Here is a 25,343-nt window from a genome sequence, read left to right as displayed (position 1 = left end):
GGCCCTTAAATCGGGAGATCGGTCTGTATGGCAGATATATCCAAACCTGGACCGATCTTCGCCAAATTGAAGAAGGATGTCGAAGGGCCTAACACAACTCACTGTCCCAAATTTCAGCAAAATCGGATAATAAATGCGCCTTTTATCTGGACCGATATGGGCCAAATTGAAGAAGGATATCGAGGGGCCTAACATAACTCACTATCTTAAATTTCGACGACATCGGATAATAAATGTGGCTTTTATGGGCCTAAGACCCTAAATTGGCGAATCGGTCTATATGGGGGCTATATTAAGATATAGTCTTATATAGCCCATCGTCGAATTTAATCTGGGTATGGACAAAAAATAATTCTTTGCAAAGATTCAACTCAATATCTCTATTTTTAAAGACTGTAGCGTGATTTCAACAGACAGACGGACATATGGACGGACACGACTAGATCGTCTTAGATGTTTACGCTGATCAAGAATATATATACTTCATAGGGTCGGAAATGGATATTTCGATGTGTTGCAAACGAAATGACAAAATGAATATACCCCCATCCTTCGGTTGTGGGTATAATCAGAGCTAACTCAAGTCTTATAAACGAAACACATGCCAAATTAGGCATTTAACACACCTGAATTCGGCAATCACCTTTCTCATTCCGCCGCTGGGAATTAAGTCTCTTTATATGCATGTAAGCGGAAAGATCGACAAACAGATAAACACCCCTTACGTTTTCTATTGAAATTTTTAATCATGTAATAAAAAATTATTCAATGTTGTCCTTCTTATCAGTCGATAAAGAATCGACAAATAAATCAATTATACACATTGTTTAAAGAGCTTGTATAAATCAATGTCATGTTTTATCCCGTGCAGTGTATGTACAGGCGGATGTATTGGAGAAATACATCGCAGACATTACTGCCATACAGGAAGTGGGATGACTCGGGAAGGGTTCAACAGCAACACCGAGAGTTGCCATGAAACAAGGCATGAATTTGGCTGTGTGGTTTTGTGGTTAGTCGGAGACTGAAACGAAGAAGAAGACGAAACGAGACTGGCGAAGAAGAGGTATCGGGAGAAAATGAGAGAGGAGAAACCTTTCTTCTGCAGCAAGAAGAGGGAAATGGAAAGACGTGAGTGTGAGATAATCGAGATATTCAGAAGCCAGAATGAAGTCCGAAAATTCTACCGAAAACAATAAGGCAGCAGGAGCCGATGAGTTTTCGTCTGAACTGTTTAAGATCGGAGGCGACACGCTGATAAGGCTTATGCATCAGCTCATCTGCACAATTTGGCTAGAAGAACGTATTCACGATGATTGGAAACTCAGCATACAATGTCCTATACTCAAGAAAGTGGACAAGACTCTATGTGCCAACCACAGAGGAATAAGTCTCCTCGCTATGCCATACAAGATACTATCGAGCGTACTATGTAGAAGATTAAAGTCTAAAGTCAACGATGTAATTGAGACCTATCAATGTGGCTTTAGACCTAGTAAATCCACCATAGACCTGATATTTGCACTGCGCCATATCCTACAAAAGACCCCAGAAGGACAAATCAAAACCTACCATCTTTTCGTTTACTATAAAAACACCACTGACAAGTTTGGTATGCCTGATAAATTTATACGACCTTGCAAGATGACGCTTGCTGATACACGCTCCTCAGTTAAAATAGGAAAGAACCTCTCCGAACCGTTCAATACCAAACGATGTTCCACACAGAAGACAGCCTATAGTGTGATCTCTTTAATATCTTGCTGGAAAAGGTTTTACGAGATGCAGGTGCGAATAGGCATGGCGTACTACTCATACTCACAAGAGAACATCAAGAGAACATACGATTCTCGCCTATGCCGACGACATTATGGACTTATATGGGTCGGTCACTGGAAGAAGGAATTGCATCCTCTGAGAGTATGGAAAGAGAATCAACAAAAATGGAAAATGGAAAAAGCTAGGAACTACAACTTTGAGATAGTCAGCAACTTTATCTTCCTCGTCAGGCACCGCCGTAACCGAAGCAAATGACACAAGTTTTGAAATAAAGCGAGACATAATATTAGCTAACATATGCTACTTGGGATTAAGCAGGCAGGTGAGGAGAAAAGCCACCTCTATATACTATACAATATACACTATACAATACACTGATACTACCCATGCTGTTGTATGGCTCCGAAGCAGGGTACTTGCGAAAGCAGATGAGGCATTTCTTCGTAAAATGTGTGGGCCAGTGTGGCCTATAGTAATGGAGGCTGTATAAGCTGTATGGCAGCGATAGCATAGCGTTGGCTAGGTTTTGTTGCCAGAACGGATAAAGAAGCCCCATAAAAGAGGTCTTTTGAAGGCGATCAAGGTAGTACACGCAAACCGGGACAACCAAGAGCCTGAAGAAGGAGCCCAGAAGACCGAGGAGCTTGGTACGCTCTTCTCCGTTCGCCTAATGGGACAAATTTTCTGTCACAGCCAATGGAAGTTGGTAAGTGAGTTGTAAACAGGGAATCTAAAAACAGTTACATTAATCGAATTCGAAGAATTCAAACCTTATAAATTGGAAATCGCATATGAAAAAATAACGAATAAGCGAAAATTTAAAAAAAAAAATAATTATTAGGTCTAATTTTTTGTACTCTTTAAGAGATAACCACACATAAAAGAATGGTTTGTAAGGTTCTACAAGCACAAAAACAAATCGGTCCTTAAATGCACCTTTGCAGTGCGAACAGTCCGTGGTTACCAACTTTGAAGACACACACTAAACCGCCAAGCAATCTAGGTGCTGAAATTTTGCACCTTATCTGGCAAACCCTTCCCCCACATCCATTTAAATTTCGTTCGGATTCTGTTACCAACCTATGACAGGAGTTAAGAAACAGAAACTTCTGCAAATAGCGCTTTGCCTGGGTCAAATCCATTTGTTTTCTGGTAATTTATTTTCGTAGTCAAAAAAAATCCTTCCTTTCACACGTTATGAAATATAGGAAAAGATATTTAACTTAAACATATACACTTACAAAATAGCTTTTGTTAAAGTAAATGATTATTGTTGACATTTAATATCTTTTACTGTCTGTCCCACTAACTTTGTGTCATTCGAAATGAGCGATTTTCGTTCGCTTTTATATAACAACTAGCATCCCGGTGGTCCGCTTCGCTACCCCCTTTTTAGTGTAGGACTTCTAAAAACCTAGATAACCACTTAGTTTAAAAGATTATGAAGTTTTGTAATAATTGGGTATAAAATTTCAGAAATCTGTCCCGTTCTTTAAAAAAAAGTACCAAGAATAATAAAACATCGGAAAATTCATTAAGTCGTTCAACATATATAGTCAAGGTATAAATGAATACCAATTTAGAGCGCTTTAGTACAATTCTAAATAATATGCCATTTTGTACATTTTAGTACCTATTTTGCACATTTAGTACCAAAATGTACGAATTTTGAATGGATCATTCAGTCATCCATTATATATGTCTTTCTTATACATACATACCAAATTTCAGACCCCTAGCTCCATTTGCAAAGAAAGTGCCAAACAGAACCATTTTTGGTACCAAAATGTATGAATTTTGAATAGATCATTTAGTCACCAATCACATATTTCTTAGTTGTAACTACATGCCTAGTTCCAGACCTCTAGCTTCATCAATTTTGGTACCAAAATGTGCGAATAGTGAATAGATCATTTAGCCACCCATCATTTATTTCTTCGTTGTACCCACATGCCGAATTTCAGACCTTTAGCTCCATCTGAACGGAAATTACCTAATGGTACCAAATGTACGAATTTTTAATAGAACATTTAGTCACCCATCGTATATTTCTTAGTTGTACCTACATGCCAAATTTCAGACCTCAAGAAACATCTGAACAGAAAGTGCCAAACGGTACCAGTTTTGGTACCAAAATGTATGAATTATTAATAGATCATTTAGTCACCAGTAATATATTGTACCTATATGCAAAGTTCCAGACCTCTAGCTCCATCTGCAAAGAAAGTGCCAAACGGTACAAGTTTTGATACCAAAACGTATGCATTTTTAATAGATCATTTACTCGCCAGTTATATATTTCTTAGTTGTAGCTACATGCTGAGTTCCAGAACTCTAGCTTCATCTACGAAGAAAGTACCAAATGATACCAATTTTGGTACCAAAATGTGCGAATAGTGAATAGATCATTTAGCAACCCATCATTTATTTCTTCGTTGTACCCACATACCAAATTTCAGACCTCTAGCTCCATCTGAACTGAAAAGTACGAATTTCCTAGTTGTACCGACATGCAAAATTTCTGTGCTCTAGCACCATCTGTAAAGATAGTACCAATCGGTATCAATTTTGGTACCAAAATGTTAGAATTGTAAAAAAAATCTTTTACTCGGACATCATATATTTCTAAGTTTTACCTACATCCAAGATTTCTCCATCTGAACTGAAATGTACGAATTTCTTAGTTATACCGACATGCAAAATTTCAGTGCTCTAGCTCTATCTGTAAAAATAGTACCAATCGGTATCAATTTTGGTACCAAAATGTTAGAATTGTAAAAAAATCTTTTAGTCGGGCATCATATATTTCTAAGTTTTACCTACATCCAAGATTTCAGTTTTCTAGTTCCATTTGCACAGAAAGTACGAAATGGTACCGATATTGGAACCAAAATGCACGAGTTGTAAAAAGATAATAGTCACTCCATCAGATTTTTCCAAGTTTTACCTGCATGCCAAATTTCAGACCTCTAGCTCCATATGCAATGAAAGTACTAAATAGTACCAATTGCGGTACTAAATGTACGTTTTCTCTCGTTCACCCATTTCGTATCTTTTATGTTCTTTTTTAGTACCTAAATGTACAAATTTCCAAAAACTCTTACATTCACCCAATTATGGTTGCCCAAGTGTACCTAAATTCCAAAATTCAGAGCTCTAGTTCAATTTACAAAGAAAGTACCAATTGCGGTACTAAAGTACTATTTAACCCACTTCCGGTTCGATCTTCCAAAAATTTTTTATAGGATACAGATATGGGAAAGCTCATCAGATATGATGATGAAAATATGAGAGGCGAACCAAAATGGTATCACGAGCAGGGGGTGTCCCACTTGCATGGATAAGAACTCGAATACAAAGACCATGGGGCCGTGCAATATAGTCGTAAGTGGATGCAGTTCTTCGGAAGATTTACTATCAAAAAAGCCTGGCCTATAGTGTCGCTGGTAGCTTCAACTCTAGGTACCTATGCGATGGCCCAATCCGCCATCCATCTCAAAAACACAGAAACATCAAAATTTTTTGGTCATATTTTTTGTAGAATACATAATATATATCAATTGTAAATTAAGGCCATATATTATACACGATAAGGCTTGTCATATAAGCTGTCACTTTCTGTATTCATAAGACTTGTCTTATGTACGTCAAATACGAATAGAACGCATGTATTCTCATATGTATTGTACTTTTTTTATAGTCCTGTATCTACACGTGTGTTCGATGAAATTATTTGCAGAGCTCGATTGCCAGACGATGGGCAGAGTGATGCCGCTACTGAAGCCTGAGAAGAATCCGAGCAAGGGGAGTCGTACAGATCGATCTCCCTTCTCTCGGTCAATGTTATCTCCATTCGCCGAGCATCAGCCAGCATAACACAACAACTTCTTTGCATGTCTTCAACGCAAACCCCACATTCAGTATCAGTGTAGAGATTCAGTCGGAGTCAAGCGCCTTGGATGACTTGGTGCCACAGATGACATTCGTGACTTCGTCCACCGTAGATTGTGATGGCTGTCCATCGGCTTGGAGACCACGGATGGTTCTCCTCCCCTAAAAACGTGTGCGCGATGATTTGGAAATTTGATTCGTCACATATTCTAATCATAAACTACATACATATGATTTTTATGATTAGGTGAGCAATGACGACGAATGTTAACATTGAATTCACACCACCTCATTAGGTGTGGGCGGTGTCGCTTTATGACATCTAAGTATGTACAGTGGGAAACAAAACCGAATGAATTCAAACGTGTGTCTGGTCGGTGGAATTACATTTTACGCAATGTTACAATTCGATTTTACTTAAATTGCAAAGTTAATCTGTCGATCGAATTCACAATTTTAATGTCGAAAGCAAATAATTAGAAAGTTTGGAATTCCACTTTCAACAAAATTTTCATAGAAAATTCAGAACGGTTCCTTTTAAATGCATGAGACAGTTCACTTTAAGTAAATGGCTGCATAATAAAACAACTATTAAATTGATGGAAGAGATATGGATATGCTAACTAAACTTAATGAAGCTGAGAAATCCACAGAAAACCGAACCATTCAACAAATGGCAACAACGTTGCTATTTTTGACCTGATCGACGGCAAAAACATCTTGAGAGATTAAGTAATAACAACATTATTCAGGGATAATGAGAGATCCTAATATGAAATCCAGGAACTGAGTGGGGAACCCACAGCAAGATAGGAAGTTACTTGTGCCATCAATTCATTAAAGGATAATAAAGCAGTGGGTCCTGATATCATACCAGCCGAAATACATAAACTTATAGATGAGAATAACATACAAATTTTGGTTTAACTATTTAGTTTGGTCTTCGACACAGGCCAATATCCAACAGATTGGTTTAAATCGACTTTTGTCACTATTCCCAAAAATAAGAATGCTGAGAAATGCATATAGGCTTATCAACCTCATGAGCCATGCTTTAAAATATTTCTGGAAATAACTCACAGAAGAATATACAAGAAATGTGAAGCTAGAATGTGCATAACTCAATTTGGTTTCAAAGAAGGTATGGGCACAAGAGAAGCGCTAGTTAGTACTCGAATACTTAGGTTAGGTTAGGTTGAAAAGAGGGTGCAGATATTAATCCCCCCCATGCCACTGTGGACATACACCTAAGCCAGTAATGGTGGTGCCTTAAATTGGCCCACCTTCGTCTTCCTCTTTAACAGGCATATTTCAGTCTTCTCTGGGTAAACATTGAGACCTCTCGATCTAGCCCAGTCATATTCCAAATGGAAGACCCCTCCTCAGTCACCATCCGTAATAGGTCATTTATGGTGGTCACCCATAGGAGTGGCGATAAAATGCCCCCCTGTGGCGTGCCCTGTGCCACTTTCTCCTTTATATTTATGACTTGGAAAACACAATTTATCCACCTGCTCCTTAGCATATGGTTTATCCAGTCTCGAAGGACCGGGTCCACCCGGTACTGGTCTAAGGATTAGATCAGTGTGTCGGTCCGCACATTGTTAGCCCCCTCCATGTTAATGCATACCGCCAGTGTGTACGTCTTGGCGTCAAACGATTCTTCAATTTTATACACAACCTCGTGCAGGGCAGTCTCCGCCGACCTTCCCTTGACATACTGTTGTTTGTATTTGAGCAGTTCGCTGGATGTCCTACTCTTTATCAAGGTGTCCACAATACGTTCCATGGTTTTGAGTAGAAAGGACGTAAGGCATATAGGTCTGTAGGCCTTTGGTGCCACCCTTGCCTCCTACCACGCTTTCGGAATATATGCAAGTCCCAGGCACGCTGTAAATTTGGCCAGATCAGGTGCGATATTGTCTGACTCTTTCTGTAGTAACGCCGGAAATATTCCATCAGGTCCGGGTGACTTAAATGGTTTGAAGCTCCTGATGGATTCCTTCCCCAATAATTCCGTAATTATAAACCTTCGATCAGCATCATTATTCCAAGATTCCGGTGTCTCCGTGAGTCCCGTCGAATCATGTGGAAAATAGGTTTTCATCAAAAGACTCACCATGTTCTCCGTTGTCTCTGCTCTCACTCCCATGTCGTCTACAAAAGTTTCAGTTTGGATATGGGGTTTTGAGAGAATCTTTTTCATCTTGAAGGCGTCATTAACGCTATCAACCTTTTCGCAGAAAAGCTTCCAGGGGGCACGTTTTGCCGCTCTGGTTATCGTATTGTACTCCTTGAGCCGTGTGTAAGTTATGCAGCGCCAGTGTGGTCTCGTCAATTTTTGACACGCAGTGGAATAATATTCAGATGTCAGAATGCCGCCCTCCAAACTGCGACTGGCTGTAGCCTCAGTTCTCATGTGGACCACCTTCATCAGTAGACAAAGATCCTACCAGTGCGAAGACATAACTACATGCTATCTAAGCAATACCTTTTGGGCTGTTATCGCAGAGACCATCCAAATAATCATTTTGTGGATAGATATCCACCGCCCAGAAGCCTTAAGGTAGATCTACATGATCTACACCGTGAGGTTCAGCGCTACAAGAGAGAATCTCTAGATCTAGCGGCATATCTAGCAGGTCCAGACAGCATTCATGCAGACACGGTAGCAGATGCTGTAAATGACTACCGGGTGAATGTAGTCCGAGTAGTAAAGAACGACCAGAGTAGTTCTGGCTCAATTACGTTCCGGCAGATGCAGCCGCCTGAACTCCTACAGAGCAAGGATTGATGCCGACGTGCAATATGTATGTTCCGATTGTTACCAAGGACTGCATGATACACGTCACCTGTTTAACTGCCCAGCCAGATCCACTCGACTCAGACCCAGATCCCCGTGGACCCACCCCATCTTTGTCGCAAAGTTCCTGGGTCTTGACACTCAACAGAATCAAGCAGACGAAAGATAGAAAACAACAAATTGCTACAACATGTCCAACGCTGAGCATTTTTGTGTAGTCCTGGCGGCTGTGTTAACATTATATTGACGTCATCTGCTTTATTAGAATCGGAAGTATGCCTACAAAACAACTTTATTAAAACGATTGTTTAATATTGGGTTGCGGTGTGCAACATTTTATCCAAGATATATTCATTAAGAGGTAGTGGCAGTTGGGCAGCAACAAAATATTGAGTGCACTATCTGTCAAAATCAATGATTATTATAATACCCACACACACACACAACCAAAACTCGTTGACAGATAGTGCACTTCGCGAGAAAAAATTGTACTTAGCTGTTTACGGTAGACTACCTGATAGTTATATCATGATTTATCTCAGCATGAGTGGCGTAATTAGAGCGGATATTAGATATATATTTTACCAAATTTGGCTTATTGTTGGGATGAGCAATTTGTTAAAATCACGCAACTCAAGGGCACAATTTTGCAAACTTAACACTCGGAGACCCAAGCGACTGAGAGCATGGCAAAACAATTAAAGGTGGTCTCATTTGTCAACAACCACAAATCATAAGGTGCAATCCGCAATCTTGCCATCAAGCTGATCGACATTTTGCCAACACACACAAAGAAATTTGTGTGCGTGTGTCTAGGTGTTCGTACATGAGAAGAGAATATGCGAGAAAGAAGCGAAAGAGAATGCAAACAAAAATCTGTCATCTTAATACCGTCAAAGCTGACCGGCTGCTAACAGCTGTTCGCGTGAGACCACCTTTTTAAATCCGCCTTGATAGCTCCCATAAAAACTTATTCCCATAAGTTGAAATTCGTATCGAGTTTTCTCGTTTGAAGCCAATATTGCACCCCAATACTCGGGTGCAAAATTCATCCTAAAGCAACCTTGTTTAACGCAATCCATGGTAGAGGGTAGCAAGATTCGACTAGGCCGAACTTTTTGTCTATATAGCCTTTTTGAAAAATTAAACTGCTTTCTTCGTTTTATTAATCATATACTTGCATATATATAAGATAGTATGAATTCAACTCAACAAGTTTTTATTTCAAAAATGTTACATTCTCATTACTTCGTTCTCAACAAAAAAAAAAATTTTTTTGAACACACTTGTTGCTGCACATTTGTTACGATGGGGAGACGTAACATCAAATTTGCTATCATATTACATATGATAATTTATAATTATAAGTATGTATGTGTTGATCGATCTTTTTCATTATCAAAAATTATGAATTTTTAATTATGATAAACTATGCCTAATAATCTTTTTTGTTTTATTAATTTCAATGTATAAAAAATTGTTGTAGTTGTTCAAATACATTGTAGAAAACAATGTTGCCAGTGCGTTCATTGTTATAGTTTCAATAGTTGTTTAACAAAAAGCAATGTTTATATTGAGATTAAATCTAAGAAGGCTAAAATTAACAATGATAAAAAAAAACAAATATTTAAGAAATTTATTTCTTATAGTGCCCAATGGGTAGGGTAGAGCAATAAGCTCTCATGTACGAAATCTTCAAAAACAAACAGATTAAAATGGTCTCTCTTCTGTCGGCCTGATAGAGGCTAATGAAAAATGATTATGATAGTAACTGGGGGAGCTCCAACAGCATTTTCCAAAAGAAAATGCCACCAACTCTCTGCATTGGTACTAACTTTAAACTAGACTAACAGTATGTGTATGTAGTATTTGTTAATATATCTTCAGTTTGGTGTCTTCGATGTGTGCAAGTAATTCTATGGGTCCTGGAATTGTATCTCACTGGAATCACTCACGTCCGAACATTAAGCTGTATAGTTATTAAGGTTACAATTAGGCTGAATGAATTTAAAAAAATTAAATTCAACTAGAGGCGGATTCGAGAGTTGGCGTGGAGTCCTCAGCAACTACATTGTTCCCATTTGTTAATGGTTGTTCTAATTTAGTAGCCGCCTCACTATCAGTCTCTGCAGTAACGGCCAATTTCTTAAGAGTTTCTGTTGTTTCGTTCACTTCGTTTGTTGTTTTTAAATGCTTTTCAATTTCATTCTTCACTTGAGCAATATCTTTTTGACTGTGATGGAAAATAATGAATACAGTTATTGATTTGTTAAGGCTTGACTTCATATGGCTTACCTGATCTGAACAAAGAGAATTCCATTTATTGTATTCAACATGTCCAGTACGGATCCCATGGTTGGGGGTTGTATATGAATCGGTGGCAGTCCCGTTGTGAGTTTTCCATTCGAATATATGTCATTCATTTTGCGTTGCAAAAGCACAGCTTGTTGCGTCAGAAGTCTCAAACATTCGGCAGATTCACGAGTCTTTTCGTGGTTCTCACCCAACTTTGGAATTATAAGAAACAATTGTTTAAGTTTAGCATGGGTAACCATATAGCGCAATACATACCTGTGACTTGTAAATTGCATACGTTTCCTTTTCATTATTCAAAGCAGATCGGAATTCTCCCATGCAAGATTGGGTTCTGGCTACCAAATGATAGCTAACAGCAACATGCATAGATTTGTTGCCAAAATATTTCAAATTGAGTTGCAAAGCATGCTCAATGAAACGCAAAGACAGCTCGTATTGGCCAACAGCGTGCAAAATCAAACTGATATTACTCTAAAATTTTGAAGTAAAAGTTTAATCAATATCTTTCTAATGGCAATAGTACATTCTATTTAACTTACATCAATAAGTGCCACCTCAGGATGATCTTCACCACATATCAGCACTAACAAATACCGGGCCCGGTATAAAAGCTTCAATGAGGTACTGATTTGACCATTGGCAAAACAATAGAGCGACAAATGTGTCTAACGTATTGGAATATATAAAGAAAATTTGAATTGTCTAGTCAATAATCATGTGAACACTTTTTTCTACTTACATATTCCAATATTGTACATGGGTGATCAACACCGTTAACACGTTCGCTCATAATTACGGCTCTTTGTTGAATGGCCAATGCTTCTTGGGCATCGCCCAACAAATAACTGAGGCGAGCCAACATACGAAGACAGGAACCATTCTCCGAATGCATTGCACCGAACACGTTATTCAGAAGATTCAGAGCTTCGCTTATTAGCTCGTAGCCTTCTTTAAAGAGGCCTTGCTGTATTTTCGATTGGCCAGATGTATAGAAATTGTAGGCGTCTGATGCTCGTGGGCTAATATGTTTCACAATGGGGAAGACATTTAGTACATCTTCTTCGGAAAATGTTTGTTTGTTGCGCGATTCAAAATTGTACTCTCTCAAGAAAATTTGAATTCCAACTTTTAGGCAGAAAGAACGAAGTATGCTCACGCGTTGTAGGGAGTATTTTTCGATTGCTGTCTCAATGGAATCGCAATTAATGTCGAAATCCCAGTAAGATTTTGATTCCTTTTTGATCTGTTGCCATAACGTCTTTGGTGTCATCAATGCCCAATCGTTATTGTCATTGCTGGCCTGACCATTCTTTTGATTACTTTTACCACTGTTCTTATTTTTGTTTTTGCCTCGCTTGTTGTTGTTGTTGTTATTATTATTGCTTGTTTTATTCAGTTCATCAGTTGAGGCATTAGCAATCACTGGTCCCGAAGAAAGGAAGCAATTCAAAAAATGGCTAATCGCAGCCGATAGATGCATGGCATCTGTGTTTTGCATATATGTGTAATAAATGTGTTTGGTTGCACGAATTATCAATTCCATCACAGCTATACGGTAGAGGTATTCCATGCGGGGTACTTGCGCTAGCATTGTGATAACCTTGCCCAAGTATCGTATATTGATTCCATGACTGTGCAAAGCTTCAGTTACACTAGTGCCATCCATGGGAGGAGAAGTATGGCTCATGTGTTCTTTTATAAAAGCTGGGATTTGCTTAAGCACTAAAAATTCAGCGGCCTCTTGTACTAATTTTTTTTGCTTACTTAATGGATTGTTTCCATTTGGATCGTCAACATGGCGTATGCCGGGGGAGAACACATCTGGATTAAAGCGGAAATCGAACTCCTTCTCTTTGAGGGATCCAACGGCAGCACATGCCCGCTTAACAACTTCTGAAGCTTGCGTTTCGTCCGCTGTGGCTACATTCGATTGGGCTTCCTTGAATGCATCATATGCATTTTCAATAGCTTCAGTGGCCTTCTTGTCATTTTCTGATTTTGGCTTAATTTCGCCGCATGGCTCTTCTTCCTTTGAGATCTCCTTCTTTGGTTCCTCTTTTGGCTTATCCTTGGTTTCTTCACCTTTTTCTGTTATAGCTGCAGAAGAATTTTCCTCAGTTTTCTTATTTGCATTCAACTGCTGCAAGTGCTGTGCCGCGTTGCGAATGAAGCTAACATAACGGTCCTCTATAAATGCCTCGAGCAGTTCCTGGCGTAGGCAAGACAATTTGTGTTTGTGTTCAATGGGGAAGCCCATAGCTCTAAGTTCGGGACTCAGCTCAATGTCCAATTTTAAAAAGTTTACATCTGGTGGAAATGTTCTCAGCAGATCAAGAATATAATGGCGACCATCGTTGCCTATGATGCCTTTGCACTCTACCGACGAGCACAATTCTACAGGCTCGTCCCGCTCATTTAGGACTGAATGAGGTAATATTTTCAGATGTTTGCCAGCCTTTCGCAAAAGCTCTAAATATTTGGAGTGTGATAGAACGGTTTTGCCGAAATCTATGCTGCCATAAACAACTGATTGTTCTTGGTCCCGCTCCAGAATACCGGGAATAATTGATTGCGCTGTAACACGATATCCACGGTAATCAACCACTACTGTGCCCAAAGTATACAATCCTTCGATGTCTACAGCACTATAAACACGTACGCCATGTAAATCGTTGCGAGGCGCAACAAAAGCTGCTACATCACCACCAAGTTCTTTGTAGTGGTCGCGTACATCAAATCCCAGCGAAAAAAAAATATTGTTCCAAATAAACATCTGCATTTTAGGATCCTCGCCCGGGTTTATAGCAAGAACATTGCCATCAATAACGGCCATTGCGCCTCTAGTGGCCGCAATAACAAAATCTCCATGCACCTTGAAAATTGCTCGCTCCCGCAACAGACGTTCCGGCAAAGTCTTTCTAGGCAACTCTCTAGTGGTTTGCAGCTCTTCATTCCAATCACGAGTTTGTCCAGGGATATGTTCTTCATAGCTAAAGACAAAAAAAATTATTACAAAAAGCTATTCAAAATTATTCATATTTTTGGTAATTTACCCCAGCTTCGAAGAGAAAGCATCTTCTGCACGAATGGCATCTATGGTATGTTCTAATTGTGGAGCTGTCCATTGATAAACTTGATACGGAGTGGCCACTCTCTCGAATGCATGGCGCAATGTGCGCTTCTTCTGCATTTGTTGAAAGGCACGTTTGAAGGATGGTGAAATATGGGATAATAAATCAATTAGCGAATGGCTTAGGTGACATGGATTGTCTGGCTTTGGATTGAATATTTCATCAGTAGACTGATTGATATAAAAACCCTTGGGGCAGGCGGATATATGGAAACGTTTGTCTTCCATTGTTACGACGTATAAATACATGAGATCTCCATGCAGCTTTCGTGGACCGGGTGGTGGATTCCATGCGGACGTTGTAAGGACTTTTAGGGCTTGGGGGCCCTTTGAGTTTTTGTTCACACCAGGCTGCAGTGGTTGCAATGGAGCTTCTTTAACTCCTGGCATTATGTATTCTGGTGGTGTGCAATCTACGGAATCTGGTCGAGATTTCTTCTTCTCCAACAAATCGCCCTGAGTAATTGTGTGCAAGAATGTTAGCGAATTACACTCCACCCCGTTATAAGCGTCAGCTAGATCCATACTTTTTAACAAATCACGCACATGACGAACGTGTATGCGGGCTTCCCTCATAGTGTAGGGTTCCTCGACGACTTTAATGGTGGAGCCATGCTTCAGGCCTTCAATTGTCTTCAATTCAGCGAAATTATCTAATGTTACGCCGTCGAGCTGCAGTGTGAAACACGTACGATGACATGTGTCCTCTCGGTCCATTAACAATTGATGAATTTCCTGAACAAGTTCCATGCTAGAAAGCTGCACTGACCACATGTCAGTACCGGGGCTCTGAATATGAACCGTAATACCACTATCGTGTAAGGTGTCCAAATCGATGTTTTCTTCATAGTTTTCTTCCGTTCCATTACCTTCAGCGCTACCTTCTTTCTTTTTGGAAATACTTTCCGCTGATTGTTCACCTTCGACAACTGTGTCAACATCGTTAGCGTTAGAGTCTGTGTCACCATTTAAGGCTGTCGGTGTCTTATGTCCATTCGAAACTTGTTCCGGTTTATTACTATTTTTCCCATTTTTACCTAAAAATACACGAAACACATTTTAGGGCTTAATAAAGTTTTGTGAATGTGGCCATAATATTTTTATTTTTTAAAGTGAAAGTGTAGATCTAGGAGTTTTATATATAATATTTTGATATCGGAAGAAGCGGGCATTTGGCCGGCACTCTTAGAGATATACCTTAGGAAGTCCTGCATACGACAACAAAGTGGACTACCGAGAGTTGTTGAGGTGTAATTCGGTCTCAATCGAAAGTTGTTCTTTTCGGCAGGAGATATGTTTCTTTTACTGAAAGTGCAAAATATCTCAGTGTTCTGCTGGACAGGAAATTGAACTTCCAATCAAATGTCTTGTAAAGGGCAAGAAAGGGAGAAGTTCGGGGGTTAAACCAAGCAATAATTCAAAATGTTTGAGAAGTAATTCAGAAATTACTCTCTAATTTGGGGTTTCAAAGTAGTTTGGTTGACTTAATCCATGGGAATTGTCCTCAGCAGCCTTCTAGTGTGGCTATAGTAAATTACGTTGAAGTCGGCGTTCATATGGGCCCTTAATTTATTGGAATGGCTCCGTGTGGCGGATTTTATTTCTTCAACTATAGGCTTCACTTTTAGGTCTCTGTGAAGATCAGCATTTCGAATGTACCAAGGTGCATTGACAATTGTACGTAAAATCATCTTTTGCGTTTTTTGAATTTTTTCAGTGTTTGTCTTTGAAGTACAGGCCCAAAGCTGAATTACATACATCCAAATAGGTTTGATCATTTGGTTTTACAAAAGAACTTTAATCTTAATGGAAACCCTGTCATCCATAAAGAGCCAGTAAAGTTGTGTAAATTTTAACTTAATTTCTTGTTTTTTTTACGTGTTCTTTGCACTTAATTTTGCGTAAGGAATTTTGAATATTGTTTAAAATAGTGATGTTGGCGTTACATTTTTGTTTGTAAATAACATATGTACAGACTTATTTTCGTTTACACGCATTCTCCATTTGTTAAACCACTCTTGAATAGCTACTAAAACAGTTTGGATGTTTTGAGTAGCTTTTCTTTTAGTTTCTGAAGTTCATTAATTTGCTGTATCATCTGCAAGCGTGGCAATTTTTGATGATCTATGTGTTGGCATATGCCGAGCATCTATTGGCTTTAGATTCCAATAAACACTATTCAATTTCACTCGAAAGTGTCGATTGGTAAGCTAAGATTCTAATATTTCGTAAAACTCCAGAAAGACGTTATACAGTTTGAACAGCAATCCTTCGTGCCAAACATTGTCGAACGCCTGGCCAATATCAAGAAATGCAGCAGAGCAAACTTGTTTATTTTCCATGGCTTTTTCTGCAACATCGACTATGCGATGTATTTGTTGAACTGTGGAATGCTGGCTTCTAAATCCATGTAAGCTAAGTCACAAAGTGCTGGCTGTGAGCACTCAATTATGTGGCCACATTTAGACTTGAAGTGGTTTACCACTTGGCTGTCGCTGACTAGAACAGACATCGCAGTCATTGTGTCCGTCATTGCAGGTCACTGTCTGATCGGAAAACATGAAACAAATAACGAATCCTACAGAAGCTGTGAGCACTTCGAGGAAGAGGTGAGAATAGAACATCTTCTGTGTGTGTGCCCCCAATGGCTGGGGGCACACACACTTTAGATTGTCATTTCTTTGAGAAATTGGATGTGAACATTCGCAAAGTTATATTTTAAAGCGATATGGATTTTTAAACGTTAGGAACTAGAAAGCAACTTTCTCCTACTCCTGAGGTATCATAATGGATGAAAACGTCCGAGTCTTTTGCCAGACTGCCACCTAACCTAACCTATAGTAGACATTTACTTTCATGTTCTTGTAACCGGAAAGAGGAAAACGATTAGATTTTGTTAGTTTAAAAAGAGGGTGCGGATATTAATCCCTCCCATGCCACTCTGGACATACACCTAAGCCAGTGATCAGCTTATGGTTTGATCTAAGTACTAAAATGGTAACCTCGAAAATATATATGTCAGGAAAACCGTGCTACTCACAAAATCCATAGTTATGCTCCATTCCACGTGGTGGCTCAAGTCGGGTATCGTGTCGGAGTTTGTTAACGGTTAAAGGATTTAAAACGTTAAGTTTACATAAAATCCGAGAATCCTCCTATGTCTATATGTACAATATGTTCTTTGAATAATTTTTTAAATTCTATCCAAAAATCATAATTACGTAAAATAGTCAAGACCTTTTTCACCAATTTGGGAATATTAACTTCCCGAATAAAGTGAACAGGCATTGTAATAATTTAATTTTTTAAATAACATTTAACTCATCTTTGTTTAGAAACACCGTTGTTTGCTACTTTGCCGCTTGTTTCAACTTTTATTCTTATTTAAGGTTTATAGATTTCCCTTAAAATGTTGGTAAAGGTGTTTTTTCATTTATTTTTAAATTGTGTATGCATACCACTTTTTTTGCAAAAATTAATGAATAAATGAATCCTTTGCCAAACCAAGTGAAAACTTTTCCAATATAAATAAAACATTTTCTAACTTATATGAAACTTTTTCCATTTCAAATAATTTTGTTTTCCAAATTGAATGAAACCAAATTCGTTATATTATAATATATAAAATATATTCAAAATGCTTTACTTTACATTGTTGTCGGTGAAGAATGAGTGCTGTACTCTTAAAAAAAATGTCTTCAACATTGCTATGAAATATTTTTTTTTTCGAAATTGAGTTGTAACCTAACAACAAAATCCTCACTTTTGTATTGCTATGAACAGCTAGTTTCGAACAATTTATTGTAAAATTAATATTTTTCTTAGTACCTTCTAAGAATTTGATCAAGGAAGCAGCTTTTAAATTGAAGGAGATGAGTGACTAGGGTATTAGCTTAGGAAGTTGGCAGCCTGATAAAGGATACATATTTAACAAGCGACGAATTAAGTCCAGAAAATAGCGAAACAAATTTGAGGAAAGGAAATTCTGTTTCTGAAGCTGCGAAGATTACTTCAAAGAACGTTAACTCTGCGAAAACAATTATATCAAGATATAAAAAAATCACTTTAATTTTGAAGAAGAGAAAAGAAGGCGCAATCGAGCCAAGGTATTATCTGCTCAAGTAGTTGAATGCATAGATACTTATGTTGAAAGGAAACTTGGAATTACATTAGCGAACATTCGAAAATAGATTCTAAATGAAAACCATGTTTCAGTTCTATATAAAGCACTATAGCAAATGAACTCGGAGAATTAAAAATAACACATAAGCATGCTGTTAGTTTAGATTTGCTCCAAAAATATACAAGAGATTGTGTAAATTGGGCCCACCATCATGAATATATTAATCATCCTATTTTATTATAACTCTACTACCATATCCATAGTTATATCTGAATAGAGGCTTCTCTGGATCATATTTGATTCAGGTCCCGAGAACTCTTATACAAGTCACAGTTTCAGCGAAATCAAGCAATAAATCCGCCTTTTATGGGATTTAGACCCTAAATTGGAAGATAGGTCTGTATGGCAACAATATCTAAATATGATCCGATCTGACCCATATTAGGGTCGGGAGTGTTAATACAAACCTCTCTTTCAAATTTCGGCGAAATCGGATAATAAATGGAGTTTTATGGGTTTCAGACCCTAAATCGGCAAATCGTTCTCTATGGCAGCTATATCTATATATGGTCCGATCTGAACCATATTTATGTCGGTAGTCGTAAAACATTTCACAATTTCAAATTTAAAGGAAATCAAATAATAAATAAAGCTTTTGTGGGCTTCAGACCCTTAATAGGCAGATCGGTCTATATAGCAGCTTTATCTAAATATAGTCGCCTTCCGACATTCCACCATATTTGACTCGGATGTCGGGAGGCTAAAAACAACACACTATTTCCTATTTCAGCGACATCGGGTAATAAATGCAGTTTTTATGGGTTTCAGACCAAAAATCGGCAAAACGATCTATATGGCAGCTATATCCAAATTTGGTTCGATTTGGCCCGGTCAGAACTTGAACTGCATGCAGCAAAAAAACGTATTTGCACCAAATTTCAGCTCAATATCTCATTTTTTGAAGGCTGTAACGAGTTTACAACGGATGGACAGGCATACGGACATCTTTAGATCGCCTTAGAAATTTTCGACGATCTGAAATATACATATATTGTAGGGTGTCGGAAATGGATATATTGATGTGTTGCAAACGGAATGACTAAATGAATATACCGCCTATCCTTTGGTGCTGGGTATAAAAATTCATATTCATCCTTATTCATATTTGTACATCAAACTTTCATGCGTACAGTGCACGGATAAAAGAGGTCAATAGAGGAAGCATCATTGAAACACGGATAAAAGGTGTAAACCACATTTAATAGGGATCCCAAACCCAAAAGCACAGCATGCCGGTTAACAGATTTAACCGGTTAATAGAGGCCCGGATACACATTTCCACTTTAAATTAAACATTTTCCAAATTCAGTGAAACTTTTCATAAGTAAATAAATAAAATGAAAGTTAATTTATTTATTCTTATATTTAAAAGGCTTTGGAACATTTAGTGATTCATTGGCACAATCTTGTTGTTGTTGTTATAGCCACATTTTCATGTGGATGTGGCGATCCTCGTGAAGCTCTTATATGTGAGCAGGCACGTCCCTGTCGAAAGGACAGATCACCGCAGGACGGGGGGCCATTGGTGTACTTAGAGAGGTACTTGGTAATTTGCAGCCTGCGGGACTTTTAACATCATATCCATCATTTAATTAGAGCAGCTTCGTTGGTTCAACTGTTCAAGATATCGATCTGTTTAATTAACTATATTATAAGGCAAAAACGAAAAACTAAAGATATTTTTCTCTCATCTCTTGCAAATCTTCCTCGATAGTTGTTTGAATGCTTATTCAAACTAAATTTCTATATAGTAAGATTCACATCAGATAATGCCAATCCTTATAAGAAGACTAAGAAAATATGGGCAAATTTTTTTTTTGCCTTTTGGATATTAGAAAACCGGAACCGGCCTGTATGTTCTTCTGTTATATCATTTTATAACTGAACTGGCAAAATTTTGAAATTTTGAAAGGATTTCTTGCAATGTCTCGCCTTTTATGTATTTTTGCTTTATCCATGTGGAGAGCTGTGGGCACCACACAGGCTGGAACATTGTGGTCTCATCTGTGTGGTGTTCATTGCTGTCAAGAGAAGATTAGCTGCGAGCCACTGGGTGTATCCACAGGCTGCGGATTGTGGAATGATCCACACAGAGTAGCTGCAACGGCAGTCGCGGACAATCAGCGGTATCGAACGGAGAGTTTCAGTGAGAGGTCGGGCGGCACCGACTCTTGTACAAATACTGAGTGCCTATGGTGCTCGATATGACAAGGCGAGTTATTGGTGGCTTTAAATAACCAATAGCCACTCTGTTCTCGCGGCGATCGATTCTTTGGACCGGAACAAGCTCGCTCACCTAAAGGAGCTTGACGAGGATCGCCACCACCATAATACATAAAATTGCGTTGCCTTTGACTTGCACCAACCCTCTATTCAACCGGAATAATAATGGCCGGTGTACGAATGAAAATCTGAAAACCGTTTATATCGCAAAAAAAAAACAGCGTTAAAGGCACAACATCGAAGATTATAGGAATTTTACAAGATGGTCAAACTGATTGATCTTTTTTTAGTAAGTCGCAAAGAGAAGGTTCATACGTGTGTAAAACTTTACTTTTTCCATTCAATAAAAAAATTAAACTTACTATTGTATAAATGGTGCCTAAAGATAAAGAAAATTTTTATTTGTATATTTCACAATCTTTTTCAACACAATTAAGGGTAATTTTGTAATAATTTGAAAATTATTTATCTTTTTACGAGGGAACAAAAAGAGGAATTGGTTAAAAAGCTGAATTCGACATGCCAACTTGCATGCATCTAATCTGTGCCACTTTTACGATATTAGGAAGACCAAGCAGACCGTATGTCTTGGTCGTATACGGTCTATTCAAAACATGTTCCAACTATTCCAATTGGATTCACATTGAGAGTTGCAACATTTTCGGGTTTTTCTGTTTTTCTTCGGGCATTTATCCGAACTTTTAGTCTTATTTTGCTTTGATTCTTTGCAACCGAAAGTTGGAATAGAAGAAAACCCGAAAGCGAAGGCCGTGCATTGACATAAGAAATCCTCCAACGTCCCATCATCCTCCCCGCATGCCTTACACATGCTATCACTTGCAGCACCGATTTTACATAAGTAAGCTCGTAGTTCTAGGTGTCCTGTCATGATACCAATAGTTATACTGACCTCCTTCTTACTTCCTTTCAGTAATAGCCTCGTATTCTCACGATCTAGATCACCCCATAGGATTTTCGCCGTCCTACCGACCGTTTCGCTGTTCCACAAGGTTGCATGCGCATTGGTCGCCTACTGCTTCGGCTTAACCACGTTTATTGAGGGCAGTCCTTTGGCCTTCACTGCTAAATCGTCTGCCCTTTCATATCCCCTTACTCCGTTACGGCCCGGCACCCAAACGATACGGATTTTGCCATCCTCAGAGAAAGCGCTACTTAAACTGGAAGACTGTTCGTGACCTTACCGTCCTGATTGTTATTGCCCTTATGGCAAATTTATTTATTTGTTTATAATGCAATTATAAGCCACAAGTGGCCGATTAATAATCACAATATTCAGCGTGTATAACAACTACCCATAAAAAAATAAATTAATAAATACAAAATTTAATTACGATCTTAATAATAAACCCTATCATAGTTTAGCAAAAATAAAGAAAATGTTATTTCCCAGTAACCGTAAGGTTGTTCACACTCGACACTCTCACGTTAGCACCACGCCACCTCACGCATTTAGTGATCGCTCGGATCTCCGCCTGTGGGACCGTATTATGGTCTAGGCAGTCTAAAACAGATCTCAGTCCCTAGGTTCTCAATGTAGACACTGCGCGCTAAGATGGCAAAACTTTGAGCGAGTTAAGATAAAAAAAAATCAAAATCTAGTCCTCCAGAATAGCTCTTTTTTTTATAGGTATCGTATTAGACATAAAGAATAAGTGGTATACATTATTAAACTATTTCATTATGCGGGAAAACGGAGTATATGCTTCATAGTTGACTCTTACGAAGGGTAATTTAAGTAGCACATTGAAATGTAAATGCCCAATCAAGAAATAAGACTCAATTTCACCATTAACTAAATTCACCATGAATACGATATATAACATGCGACTTCTTTTCGCAAGTGTTGGTAGGTCAATTAACTTATTCGATTCACCTTCCATAAAACCATTTCATCCTAAGCCCCTTAGTGCAAATAAGAGCAAATTTTTCTCGACAGACACCACTCTATCAATGACAATCTTAACTTGGAGACTGCACAAAGGAACAATATTACAAAATAGGCCGAACAAGGTATGCAGCCTTTTCGGCAGGTATGAATTCAAGTGCAGACATTGCCTTCATCATAGAAATTAGTATAAAAAAAAAACCAAAAACCTAAAAAGATGATACGTTCTCTAGAACATAATCTCCTATACAATACGAAATTGGAAACGCAGGCCTTCTTAACATACTCTTACATTTCTTTCTATTAAGGCTCACTTACAGTTCAATGCACGCATGTATCGTACGCACTTGTGATATTCCAACAAATGAAAACAAAACAAAGCCCCCTCACAAGTCACGTGTATGTACATAAATATATGTATGTATGTATGTATACACATGCATATGATACCAAAGACTGAGCGGGAGAGAGGTAGGGAGTGTGTGAGGTAAAAGATTGACCAATAGACGTTCTCTGTTGCCGGCATTGTAAACGGAATTATGTGATAACCAAGAATTCTCGGGGAATGGTTATTGGAAATTGTGATTCCCAAATATACCTACCTAGATAGGAATTTAAGTTACATAAAATACTTTCGTAAACAACAAGAGATTTTAGAATGGATGGGTGGATATGCGATAGTACATATATCGAGTGTAAACATGGACTGCAACATGAAGCTACAGTAAATATGTATGTATGTATGTATCTACATTTGACATACATATTTCAAAATTTAATATTTGTCTCCTCTTTTAACTGAGGCGAATTGATATTTGCAATTAGTTTTTTAATAGTTTTTTTTAAAATATGTGAAGGTACCCCCCACTATTCCATTAGTACAACCAAATATTCGCACGTGCTAATTGTAGGTTAATGCAAAAACAATCACTCACGTCGTTCTGACTGCAATTGCCGGTCAATGGTAAAGTATTTCGTATTTGGCGATGCAGTGCAAAGGGTGCATGCATCTCACACACGAATCGTGTGTAGCGATGAAGAAGCTTGACAAACAAAACCATAATCTATAAACTAAGTTTGTTCTTCAGGAGGCAACGGCAGCTAACTAGGAATTACGTAATTGGTGTTATGTGATTGTTGTTTCTAGCTCAGCATGTAAGTCTAGGGAGAATTTCTATGTATATTGATTCTTATTAAGAACATGGTGTTGCATATTCGTAGTAAAGGAATTTTAATTCAGCACTGCCGCCCCCATCCAGTTTTACGATTTCGTTGTATGGCTGGATGTTAATATATATTTTGGGCAAAATACTCGTAGTTGTGTATATATGAGCAATAAATGGTATGTACGAACCTTTTTTCTTTGAACCAATTGATTCTCCCTTTGAACTATCGGCAACCGGAGACTGGCTTGTCATTGGTTTCTTATCTTCTGCTTCTGCAGTAGTTCCATTGGAGTCCGACATGTTTTTGTTCTTATTTTCATTTTCTAACGCCATCCTATGGTCTCGTTTATTTTATGTTTAAGCGTAACTAAATGTATTTTGCCGTTGAAGTTTGGTGGCTGGCTGATGTTACACAACTTCTCTCCGAATTTCTTGTTAGTGAAAATGAAAAAGTCCAATTGAATTTGTGATGTTCCGTTTGTAATTAAAAATTTTCAATTGGTGCTTCCCACCTTAACTATAGGACACAATTATTTTATTTAATTTATTATTATGATATTTTAGTATTTTAGTATTCAGCACCTCAGCAAGCTTTTAACTTAACAATCATATAAGTGTAAAAAACGTCGAAAAGTCGAAGACGACTTCCACGAACTAAACAAGTCGAATAATCGACTTTGAATTCGAATCGAAATATGTGTTTTAAAGAGAGTCAAATAAAAGGAATTTTTTATACAAAGGTGGGTATTAAGTTCGTTTAAAAAATAGTGAAAAATTATGTGAAAACATTTTGATTTGAGGTACTAAGATCTTTACATTGATCAGGAAGCGTACGGAAACATCTAAATATAATTTTTTTCGCGAAGTACAGATATGTTGCACTTATCGCTAATTTTGACAGATAGTGCAATCAATATTTTGTTGTTAGGCAACTGCTCCTACTGTAAGTGAATATATTGGGTTGCCAAAAAAGTAATTGCGGATTTTTCATATAGTCGGCGTTGACAAATTTGTTCACAGCTTGTGACTCTGTAATTGCATTCTTTCTTCTGTCAGTTATCAACTGTTAATTTTAGCTTGCTTTAGAAAAAAAGTGTAAAAAAAGTATATTTGATTAAAGTTCATTCTAAGTTTTATTAAAAATGCATTTACTTTCTATTAAAAAAACCGCAATTACTTTTTGGGCAACCCAATATGTATATTGAACCTCGTTTACACTGCTCGTTAAATCCGAATTTAAAGCTCTCGTCAGCTGATTTTAAAAAGCGAAAATATATGATGAACCTTTTTTAAAGAGCAGTGTAAACGGGGTTTCGTTCTTCACTGAGTAGAAATTTGGCATTCATTAAAAGCGTCCACGGAAGCATGGTACAATTAAGAGGTATTGTCATCAACAACAAAAATCTACCCCCAACGAAACTACATCGAGTGGCAAATGCCGTAAATTGAAATGTAAAAGTGGTTTTCGAAATAAACATTGTTTCACAACTTATCTTCTTCAAATGTGTTTTATGTTTGTACTTTCATCATTATAACACTTTTTTGTTGTTTATGTGTAGAATATCGGATCAAAGAGAACATCTTTTTAAGAAAAAAAATCACAGCTGTGTTATCAAGCCTTTGACATTTAGATTTACTACAAAATTAAGACAAAAATAAAAAAATTTTACTCAGCTGTTCGCATGACCTCACCTTATAAGTGCATCCTGGCACGGAATGAGTTTTAACGTAGGCCAACATGATTTAAAGAAATTTTGTGTGCGCCGAATTGTAGCTATAGCAATATATTTTTGTTATTCGTACAACTTAAGCGTCATCTGTTGGCTTTGTTTGGCCCTTGTCAAAGAGAGAGAGAGATAACTAGCTGACACCAACCTACAACTTTGGCTGATTTGACGTTATTAAGATGTCAGATTTTTTTGCATTCTCTCTGTTGTTTTCTTTTT

At 37.9% G+C, this 25,343-nt stretch overlaps 1 protein-coding gene across 1 annotated transcript; it reads right to left on the bottom strand.

Moving 5' to 3' along the window:
- Positions 1 to 9,616: 9,616 nt before the first annotated feature.
- Positions 9,617 to 23,998, bottom strand: LOC106087989 (protein clueless). The gene is made up of 7 exons (XM_013253261.2): positions 23,586 to 23,998; positions 13,843 to 14,956; positions 11,529 to 13,779; positions 11,329 to 11,454; positions 11,045 to 11,260; positions 10,769 to 10,980; positions 9,617 to 10,706 (listed from the first exon to the last, which is right to left on the bottom strand). Exons 1-7 carry the CDS (start codon positions 23,728 to 23,730, stop codon positions 10,496 to 10,498), a joined length of 4,275 nt encoding a protein of 1,424 aa, XP_013108715.2. The 5' UTR covers positions 23,731 to 23,998; the 3' UTR covers positions 9,617 to 10,495.
- Positions 23,999 to 25,343: the final 1,345 nt, after the last annotated feature.

The sequence above is a fragment of the Stomoxys calcitrans genome, chromosome 5 (assembly GCF_963082655.1).
Source record: "Stomoxys calcitrans chromosome 5, idStoCalc2.1, whole genome shotgun sequence".
Classification (NCBI taxonomy): Eukaryota; Metazoa; Arthropoda; class Insecta; order Diptera; family Muscidae; genus Stomoxys; species Stomoxys calcitrans.
This window is presented reverse-complemented; position numbering and strand designations above follow the sequence as displayed.